This window comes from Vipera ursinii (assembly GCF_947247035.1).
Source record: "Vipera ursinii genome assembly, chromosome: 12".
In the NCBI taxonomy this organism is placed as follows: Eukaryota; Metazoa; Chordata; class Lepidosauria; order Squamata; family Viperidae; genus Vipera; species Vipera ursinii.
Window position 1 is genome coordinate 4,233,135 of NC_139525.1, and position 11,361 is coordinate 4,244,495.

At 44.1% G+C, this 11,361-nt stretch overlaps 1 protein-coding gene across 1 annotated transcript; it reads right to left on the reverse strand.

Annotated features, from left to right (window-relative positions):
- Positions 1-5,365: 5,365 nt before the first annotated feature.
- On the reverse strand, positions 5,366-10,767 carry STEEP1 (STING1 ER exit protein 1). Its single transcript, XM_083371945.1, has 7 exons — positions 10,569-10,767; positions 9,492-9,609; positions 8,961-9,002; positions 8,388-8,526; positions 7,536-7,625; positions 6,326-6,418; positions 5,366-5,791 (listed from the first exon to the last, which is right to left on the reverse strand). Exons 1-7 carry the CDS (start codon positions 10,690-10,692, stop codon positions 5,729-5,731), a joined length of 669 nt encoding a protein of 222 aa, XP_083228071.1. The 5' UTR covers positions 10,693-10,767; the 3' UTR covers positions 5,366-5,728.
- Positions 10,768-11,361: the final 594 nt, after the last annotated feature.

Below are 11,361 nucleotides of genomic sequence, written 5' to 3' on the forward strand. Positions count from 1 at the left end.
CCGTTTTCACGTCTCAGTATGGCCAAAGAAGATATATTTAGAGAAGTTTCTTTTTTTTCCCCAGGAGTTTTGAAAAATTTTATCTCCGATTTTAGGAGTAGGAATGACTAATTATTCGTATAGATAGGCAGTTCACCCCATATTAGGTAACATATAAACTTAAAACCATGAATTTGGCAACCGTTCAAAGCTACAGCATCACCAAAAAGAAATAACTTATGGCCAGTCCTCCCACTTAAAATTGTGGCAGCAACCCGGCAGTCTTGTGATCAGAATTTGGGACCTTGGCAACCATCATGCATATGTGATGATTGCAGCATCTTGAAGTCATGTGATCAAAATTTGCCACCTTCCCAGCTGGTTTACCACAAGCCAAGCTAATGAAGGAAGTCAGACTTACTTATGGACCTTGTCATTCACTTAACAACTGCAGTGATTTTAGAATAGAATAGAATAGAATAGAATAGAATAGAATAGAATAGAATAGAATAGAATAGAATAGAATAGAATAGAATAGAATAGAATAGAATAGAATAGAATAGAATAGAACAGAACAGAACAGAATAGAATAGAATAGAATAGAGCTGGCAGGGACCTTGGAGGTCTTCTAGTCCAACCCCTGCTCAAGCAGGAGACCTTATACCATTCCAGACAAGTGGCTGTCCAGTCTCTTCTTAAAAACCTCCACAACTTCTGGTGGCCAGCTGTTCCATTGGTTAATTGTCCCCACTGTGAGGAAGTTTCTCCTTAATTCCAGGTTGCTTCTCTCCTGCATTGCTTTCCATCCATTGTTTCTTCTTGTCTTTTGATGCTTCGGAAAATAAGTCGACACCCTCTTCTTTGTTGCAGCCATGATGAGAAAGGTCACAAAATTGGGAAGGACTCACTTAACAACGGCCTAGCTTAGCAAGGAAAATTCTGGTTGCAGTTCTGCTTGTAAGTCAAGGACCTACCTGTACTCCTGGGCTCTTGGGGGTTAAAATTCAAACAATCCCCACCCCAGTTACTTGTTAAGGTCCGTTAACTGAATTCGGGTGTTCACAAACTGGTGGGCAGGGTCCATCATGACCCCCTTCAGATCTGAGGTCACCCAGAGAAACTTGTGACGTGGAAAGCACTTTGACCAAAGACTTTGGCAGATGAATGCACACCCACATGGTTGATAGATCGTCAAACCTGTCACAAACCTTAGCACAAACTGGTCACTTTGCACACAGGTTCAATGGCAAAGAAAGTCACATTGTTCAGAGCTGATGTCATTGTGATCTAGTGATTGATAACACGGTGGGGAAGGAAAAAAGGCAACCTGTTTAGAAACAGTTGTACTTGGTGAGAGATCGGAACATGGCTAAAATAAGATTGACAAAGTCTCTTATGAACTACTAGAACATTACACAACGGAAGGATTTCTGCTTATCTGGGGAGCCGATTTTTAATTAGTTTCTTGTTCTGTGCAGATCCGAGACTGTGCTGTAATAATTAAATAAATGTGATGTGGTAGCAGTCTTCCAATATTTGAGGGACTGTCACAGGAAACAGGGTGGCTGGGGATGTCAACGTATTGTTGGTTAGTTCATAATATAAAATACAAAAATAATAATAATAGGAAAATAGAGGAGGGAGAAGGGAAGGGAAAAGGGGAAAAAAGAAAGAAAAAGCATTAACTTCCAACTCCCTTTGGTGCAGTAGAATAAGATATTAGCATCAAACCTCAACGTTTTGCTTGTCGATCAGAAGGTCGGCAGTTTGGCGGGTCGAATCCCGATTGCCACGTAACAGAGTGAGCGCCTGTTACTCGTCCCAGCTTCTGCCAACCTAGCAGTTTGAAAGCAGGTAAAAATGCAAGTAGAAAAATAGGGACCACTCCGGTGGGAAGGTAACAGCGTTCCGTGCGCCTTTGGCGTCTAGTCATGCCGGCCACATGACCACGGAGACGTCCTCGGACAAGCGCTGGCTCTTCGGCTTTTGAACAGAGATGAGCACCGGCCCCTAGAGTCGGAAACGACTGGCACGCATGTGCAGGGGAACCTTTACCTTTACTAATAGTATAAACTAGCCATTTCTATAACAATAAAGCTATCTCATTGATAAAACCCAAAATCAAAGCCTCCCACCCCCCACCTCAACCACAAAGACCAGAAATGGTTTCCAGGTAGAAACAAAAGTAATTGTGTGTTGTTTTTCTTCTTTGATTAAAGCTGTCAATTTAGCCCTCTCTGCTAACGCCATTAACCTTTGCAGCCGTTCGTCCATCGTGAGAATCAAAGTGTCTTTCCATTTTTGTGCATAAAGCAATCTTGCTGCCGGGGACCTATATAACATCTTTCCTTCCTTTCTTGTAAAAAAAACGAACGACCTTGAAACCAAAAAAAGGTGTTTCCCTTTCCCCCCCCCCCTCCTTTTGATCGTCACCTGACTGAAGGTCACCCAGTGGTTGAGGCAGCGTCCCTGCAGCTCCTTTTAAGGAGATCTGCAAAAGGCAGGAAGCATTTTTTTTTTCCATCCGAGCTTGATTGATCCAGGCTCCACCTTAGCTTGTGTCATCCACGCCCGGAGAACTTCTGCCTGAACAGGCCAAGTCTTGCAGGGACTAGTGAAGCAGAGCAAAGAGGAGAAAGGTCCAGCTTCTTACTTAAGAAGAAACCCCCTAGGAGCAAAGTCCTCCAACCTGGACCGTTCTCTTACCTGTTTGCAAATTGCTGCAGATAGTTCTCGACTTACACCAGCTTGTTTTAATGACTGTTCCAAGTTACGGCACTGAAAAAAGTGACCGGTGACCAGTTTTCGCACTTATGACTGTCGTCGTGATCAAAATTCAGATGCTTGGCAACGGACTCATATTTACGACAGTCGCAGTGTCCCGGGCTCACATGATCCCCTTTTGGAACCATGTGTCAAGCAAAGTCAGTGGGAAAGCCAGATTAAGAAAAATTGGACTAATTTAACGACTGCAGTCCCAAGCTTGAAGATTTTATGGATTAAATTTACTGATTACATTTATATGCCGCTCCTCTCACTCATAAGACGCAGCTCTTAAAGGGCACAGGAACTCTGTTCAAGGTCTCTTTGTTTGGGTGGCAGTTCACGTGCAACCGGCACGTCTGAATATTGTCTCATTTCAATATTTAGGGATGAAGGTCATTGTTTAAACTGCTTGTGGCCATGCAATCCATGCTCAGTAGGAATACTTTTAGAAACTTGGGAACATTCAGGTTTTGCAAAAGTTTAAGTTTAAGTTTTATTAAATTTCTATACCACCCTTCTCCCGAAGGACCCAGGGCGGTGAACAGGGCATACAATAAAAATACAAAAGTACAAAAGTTAAAAAAGAATTAAATTATTGCCCAAAATAAAACAGTAAGAATATAAAAAGGTAAAGGTAAAGGTTCCCCCGCACATGCGTGCTAGTCGTTTCCGACTCTAGGGGCCGGTGCTCATCTCCGTTTCAAAGCCGAAGAGCCAGCGCTTGTCCGAGGACATCTCCGTGGTCATGTGGCCGGCATGACTAGACGCCAAAGGCGCACGGAACGCTGTTACCTTCCCACCGGAGTGGTCCCTATTTTTCTACTTGCATTTTTACGTGCTTTCGAACTGCTAGGTTGGCAGAAGCTGGGACGAGTAACAGGCGCTCACTCTGTTACGCGGCACTCGGGATTCGACCCGCCAAACTGCCGACCTTCCGATCGACAAGCTCAGCGTCCTAACCCACTGAGCCACCGCGTAAGAATATACAAATATGAAAACCCTAAGTTAACTCCCCATCAGGCCAGGCCAGCTTGTTCGAATAAATGGGTCTTTAACCCGCGTCGGAAGGAGCAGAGATCCGGTGCCATCCGGAGCTCAACCAGCAGTTGATTCCAGAGCCGGGGCGCCCACAGAGAAGGCCCTCCCCCTGGGGGCCACCAGCCGGCATTCTCTGACCGGAGGCACCCTGAGGAGGCCCTCTCTGTGTGAACGCACAGGGCGGAGGGGAGTCGACGCCGGCAGCAGGTGGTCCCCGAGGTATTCCGGACCCATGCCATGTAAGGACTTAAAAACCATCACTAAGCTCAACCACACGAAACAATAAAACCAGTGCAATTAGACACCCACTTAGCTTAAGTCATGAGTGTCCCTAGAAGATTAAGGATGAGATTTATTTGGAAAGAGTTTAAACCAACATCTGGTTTCTTGCTATGATCTGCTTTGTGGGACAATTAAGCTCTTTTTCTTTTTCACCAGAACTAGAAACTTGACTGGTTGGGTTTGATTTAGCCATGTCCCTTGTAAGCCCTCTGCTGGCCAAACATTGCTACTGCAACCCATCTGGATGAAAATGGCATGTTTTTAAATTTATACCAAAAAGACGACAAAATTCCAGTCAGACAAGGCCAGAGGTAGGCAACCTCGGCTCTTTTATGACTCATGGACTTCAACTCCCAGAATTCCTGAGCAGGAATTCTGGGAGTTGAAGTCCATGAGTCATAAAAGAGCCGAGGTTGCCTACCCCTGGACAAGGCTAAATCTCTGTGAGCCTCTTTTTATATATATATATAGAGAGAGAGAGAGGCAGGTAGTCCTCGACTTAGATTCATCACAACCGCACTGAAAAAGTGACTTGCACTTAGGACTCTCACAACATCCCCACAGTCACACGAACAAAATTGGGATGCTTGCCCAAACAGTACAATGTATTTGCAGCATCCCTGGCTCCTGCAATTGCCATTTGGGACCCTCCCAGCTACTTCTGACAAGGAAAGTCAATGGTGGAAGCCGGATTCGTTTAACAAATGTGTGATTCATTTAATAACGGCAGCGATTCACTAAACAACTGTGGTTCCAATTGTGGTCTCACTTTTAAGCAGCGAGATGCAGGGTGTAGTAACACAACCATCTCCTTGCATTAAAGCAATTTGAGAATCTCATCTACAGTTTTTGCCTGGAATCACAATCACATTTCCCATGAAACTAAATGACAGATCTTCATGTCATTTAAAAAGACTTTTCACATGTATTTTTTAACGTTTATTTTTTTTATGTATATATTAGCATCCAAGTTCAATGCTTGGTCATTGAACTTGAATTTTTCACAGTCACCTCCGGGTGTAAACCGAAACAGCCATAAAATAATCCATGTTAACGAGAAATAAGCCACCTTAAACAGCATGTTGTGCTGGATTCATCATAACACACTAAGCCAACATTTGACATCTTTTTAAACATTCTGATTCTTTATATAGTTTTGGTACTCTTAGAAGCCTCCCATTCAGATTGTACCCCAGGCCTGATCTTGCTTAGCTTCCAGGCTAGACAATCACATGAGACAACAAATGAGCCTACATAACAAATTCCAGCAGACAAAGGAATGACAATCAGATGAAACTAATTATTTAACAAAGGTTTATTTTATTTTATGGGTTTCTCTCCCACCAGAATTTTATGTACATAGGAAAATACACAAATAGCTAAAAAAAAACCTCTGCACTAAATTCAAATTTACAATGTCTTGCAAAACTGAATATACAGCAAATCACGGGAAAATGCTTCTCAGAACCTTGAAAAGGAAATCCTCAAAAGGAAAATTAAAACCCAGCCTACGAGCAACACATTATAAAAAGCAGAGCATTTATTTCTCTTTGCCAAATTGCCCCCCTTCACTGCATTTTCAGACGTGCGGTCCAATTCCTTGGGACAAACCAGCAAGGAACCAAAATGTTGCGGCTTGCTTCTCTTCTTTTGGCGAAACTTCTTATTTGAACTGGTTGTCGATAAGGGTCCCTTTCATTTTGGCCTTCTTGGCTTCCAGCTCGGCCTGATCAAATTAAAAAAAAACAACGGAAAAACAAGCATTAAAGAAATATCTTTGCTAACACTTAGGAGGAAACGGAAGTGACTTCTCTCTTACAATCGAAAGTGAGAACTCTGGAATAAAATGAAGTTCGATTTCTGCACAGCTGAGAAACCTTGCAGCCACCCAACAGGCTGCAGAATTTTTACGGTCACCGATTCAATACCGAATGGGGCAATTCAACACTGCCAACTCACCGCAGGGCAGTTCAACAAACACAAAAGTTAATTAGATTCAGTTCAATGGAACCGTTGCCAATAATAATAAAATAAGTAAAGTCAATCCAGAAATAGAAGAGTTACAATCATTTCTACAAAAACATGGTCACGAATAATAAAAGTAACTAAATGAAATGACTGATACAACATTGAACTGTCTACAAGGTTTTCAAGTATTTTGGGACATGAGGTCAGTTCCCACCAGAATCTGTAGAACGCTGTTGCCTCAAACCTAGACATGAAATGCAGAAATGAGAAGGATGAAAAATAAGACACTCACCAGTTCTTGCAGCCTTCTCTTGCTCATGCCTTTCCTTTCCAGCTGCTTCTCGATCACTTTGGCATTTTGGGCATATGAATCAGCAATCTCACGCTGAAAAATATTCCGTAAGAAAGGTTTAAGACACTATGATGGTAGTGCGAGTTTTCAAAAACTGGCTAGAGTAAAAAATGAATACCTCAATTTTATAGACCACATAGGAGGAAGTCTCTTATAGTCCAGTGTCTGTTAAAACCAACAGTCCATTAAAGCCAAAGGTCCATTAAAGCCAAATGATGTAATTGGTGTCAATTGACACCAACGGGCATAATTGTTGTAATCATGTAAGGGGTGTCATCATTGTAAACCTAACCACCATGATGCGTGAACTATGGTTTATGGCTTAGGTTTTCATATAAACTTAGCTGATTGTTGGTTAGTCAATCAAAATTACCATGTCAACCATGATTAAGCATACAGTGCTGTAATGTGAGGCAGGAACCAATGTGACTAACCCCACATAGCCCAATGTGTTGGACAAGGATTTATATAGTAGCTTATTTAGTCACTACTGAACAAATCGCACCACTTTGGTATCCTTCTGAGAAGAAAGAGAGAAAGTGTAAAATATTAGAAACTATGGAAGGAAGTGGCTTTATAATGACCAGAGCTCAATCAATCAGAATAGAGCTGGAAGGGACCTTGGAGGTCTTCTAGTCCAACCCCCTGCTCAAGCAGGAGACCCTATAGTATTTCAGATAGGTGGCTGTGCAGTCTCTTCTTAAAAACCTCCACTAATGGAGCAACCACAACTTCTGGAGGCCAGCTGTTCCACTGGTTAATTGTCCTCACTGTTAGGAAATTTCTCCTTAATTCCAGGCTGCTTCTGTCCTTGATTAGTTTCCATCCATTATTTCTGACTTAATCCTTGGCTTCAAATATCTAGACCACCTAGACCACCCCTGTTGCCTTCAAGAAAAATGGTGGGAAACTGCCAGCTAGCTGGAAGGAGGAGTCAAGCAAGACCCTAGCTTGGAGTCTTTGCACAGCTGTAAATGGCATAAGCTTGACATCCCTAAGATCCATGAGGCCTTACATGGGTCGTTCCCAGGGGAAGGCAGACTGTCTGGAGAGTTTCTTGTAACATGTGTGGCATACAACAAGGTTACTGCTTTTTGGTCTACCCGAGAAGCTAGAGTTGCTTGCTTCTGAGAGATACGGAAGACCTTACCGCTTCAATCTCTTCTTCCTCTTCATCAATAGTGGACACGGTCACCGAGCTGAATTTGCCCATATCCTTCGTCCGTTTGGTCATCATAACCTTGGAAGGAGAGAAGTTTTTTAAAAAAGAATATTACGTGTGGTCGAAGCTTGGGGATCACCAAATGTAAAAGGTGACTACAGTATCCTTCACAGATCGTAAAAATGCTGTCCTGAAATTTAATACTAAGAAAAGAAAGGTAGATCTGTCCAATACCTCATGTTTTGGGATCTCAGAACAGGGACCGTTACTTGCAGATCACCAGCTGTGTACAGATGTGCAACCCCCCCCTTTTTTTTTACAACATGTAGAATTCTCCAAGAGTTGCACCACTAAATGTGTTGGGCAACTGTGTCCCAGATTCCTTTAGGAAGCTAAAGATATTTAGCACATTTAAAATGGATTCCAGCCACACAAAATCAGGAAAGCAGGGAAAAAATACTGACGTCAAGGCATCAAGATTTATCATTCTGCTAATTTGTGGCCCTCAACCCCCCAATATTGTGCTTTAAAAGAAGTTTGGCTGATGACTGAGGTGGATTAAGTCAACTGAAGCTCATGAAGCCATGCTCTTGGGCTTGAGAAAAGGAAATGGAATTGAAGAATGCATCTTCTGATGGAGCAAGTCAACGGGATAACAAATTTACAAAAGAGGAGCCCCCATACAACCTCTCGCTCTCACGACCAAATATTTCAGGACTTCCTGGAGTAAGAAGAGAGATCAGGTCAAGCAGATGCCCCCAGGAAGCTCGGATGTCACAGTGGTTGGCATCCTCCCTACTCGATCTCTACAGACTGCAAGAGAAGTCTTTGTCTCTCTACCTTCTTAGGGGGCTCTTGCTTCTGAGTGTAGATGTTGGTCTTCCCAAAACCTTGTCCAAATTTGACCACGGCACCATCAACAATGAACGTCACTGGAGCATTCTTCTGCTGGTGTTGGTAGAAAAGGAGTAGGCCACACCTGGAAAGAAAGTGACCCCTTGTTTTATTTCCTTCCTCTAATAAACAAACAAACAGTCTCCCTGAAGCTGATATTTTAGCTCACTTCACCTACTAGATTAAGCCTCAGAATGACATCAATTGCAATCATTTCACCCTTCACTAACCTGGGCCTATTTGTTAAGCTGGATCCCAACCCCCAACAGCCAGTAGCCCAATTTACCAAAAGACACTCAATTGGGGATGCATTATTAGAGTCTTCTGGATGACATCCTAACCACTGCATCACACTGGATTTAGATCCCTTTGTTTTGTTTTTACTTTGGAGAAATAGTTGAATGCATTAATTCACCAGATCACAAGCCCCCCCCCCCACAGGCTGTATGTTCTTTTGTCACGGGAAACGAGATTTGTTGACTGTTTTACCTTCTGAACACTTCCTCTGAAATCACTTACTTTCCACACTTTTTCCTGTATTGTCGCTCAATGCCTTCTGGCCTAGGTAGGGAGGAAAGATAGGTAAGTAGGCTTTACTTCGCTTAATCTTGGTTTGTTGCAAAAAAAAAAGAAGTCATTTTTAGTTGGCGTTACATAGTCTGAGAAGCCATAAATCTTGGGTGATAAACTTATTGTTTAAACTAATATATTTTACCACGCAAACTTATCTTTCCACGAGTGACTCCTGTTAAAAATGCAATTACAATTATATTTTCACAAAGAAAGAAACCACCAGTTAATATCTAATGAATAAAAACAAATGTTTCAGGCATTTTAATATTACATCTTCCTCTGCAGAAACAAAGTGGTCGATGGAGACCATGAAGACACCCCCTTCCAATCTTTCATACGAAAGATGAGATAAGTTGAAGAAGTTGTCCATCGAAAGCAAAGATTTGTTTCTGAAATGGTACTTCTTTGATTTTTGGCCATGGCTGCCTGCCCTCGGCTGACCATCCCTGGCAATGGGGCTTTGTGTGGCCTTCCTACCTGCGCAGGTAAACATTTTCTTCTTCTTCCGTGTTACAGAATTTGTGGGCATGTTTGACCGCATCAATAACTCTGGCCCGATCACGAGGTCTCATGGGCAGCTTCTCAAGTTGGCAGTCTAGAAAAAAAATCATAATAATTTTAAAAAGCCTTCAGGGAAAATAAATCTAAAGTCAGGCGATCAATGTGGTAGGAGGTTCCCGGAAAGATTAAACAAACCAACATCCACCCCAATATCAAATCAATGCTCCAATCCCATTTTATATTTGTCAATCAAACTTGGACAGAAAACATCAAACTCCCCAAACGTTTGATAAAAGGAATTGCTTTCTAACATGGAAACCATCGTACAGATCTTAATTATACCCACAAGGTTTTTTTACAGCATTTTTTTCCCCCTGAGCAACATTTGGCAAACTTTGTTGAAGTTTCAAGGGTTTTGTTGACTATGGAGCTTATTTATTTCAAGAAGGGGGAGATATTAATAAAAAGCGCTAGGAATGAAACATCGGCTAGCTCAAGTGTGGAGTCATGTCTCCCTTTCCAAATACTTTCCAGTATTAGGATGGACAAGTTTGCTTATTTATTAAATTTATAAGTCACTCATTTTACCATCCAAAGCAACTCCAGACAACTCTATACTTCCTTGCATTAGGTTTAAACACCTCTAATGCTCACCCTCCCCAATGCAGCTTAGGAGGCTGGCTGTTATTTGCTAGCATGGCTGAAACAGGGCTCCCCTTCCCCCCCCCCAGGACTACAACTCCCATCATCCCCCAGCAGCGCCCACCTGGGTTGAAAACACCTGGCAGGTACGGCCGGAAAGCTTCAGAACCAATTTGAAAGCTTTTGGACTTCAACTCCCATCAGGCCCACCCTCGCGCCCCAACGGCGCGGAACTCCGGGAGTGGCAGTCCCGGTTTTGCCAGTCGCTCCCAACGGCTGGGTTCTCACAACCGGTGCGTAATGCCCAAGGCTTGGCGAGGGTTGTGGGGGGACCCGCTTTGCGCCCTGGCCGAGCGGACGGGAGGAGAGGCGGGGGACGGGGATAGGGCAGGGGTCCCTTCCTCGGCTCACCCAGGACCAGCACCATCTGCCCGCAGAGGCAGTAATACACGTGCAGCGGCTTCTCCCCATCGTCGTATTCCTCCCGGTCGCGCGTGTCGGAGCAGACCACGGAGCGAGAGACCACTTTGGGCATGGCGGCGCCGGGCGATCGGGCGCGCTCCGCCTCTCCAACCCGCTTCCCCTCCTGCTTGCAGCGACGTCGGCTCCGCCTTGGACCCGGCTGGGGCTGGAACTGCAAGCCGAGGGAGCCAGCCCCTCGGCCAGCTGGAGCGCGCCAGTCCTTGAGCGCAAAGGGGAGCGCGGAGAAGGCGGGCGTAGGAGGAGCGTGAGAACGCAGGTTCCCGCACCCGCTAAGCAGCGTTCACCCCCTCCGCGTGTAAGATGCGGGCGACCCCTTCCCACTCCCCGCCCGTGACCTTGATGGCGTGGATTCCCTCTTATGGTTGGCTAAACTTGTTACTTGCTCCAAGAGGATAGCTTCTTCCTTAAAAGGGTTCTGGCTGGGGACCATGGGGGTTAATGTCCCAAAGGTGCTTTTTCCAAATAAATTCCAGTTACCCTTTGGGGAAAAAAGCATCTTTGGGACAACCATGATCTAGTTGATTGAGAATCTTCCGTAGACATAGGAGTTGAGGTCCTGAGCATCTGAGCAGCCTGTTGCACTTCTGAAGGGAGAACGCTTGCTGGAGGTGGAAGCCAACGTGGACGTCTCCTTTGGAAGATGATGGGCCCTGCAAGTTTAAATCAGCAACGGATTTTGACTCCCTTGGTATTGAATAAAGCTACCTAGGCCTAGGGCAGG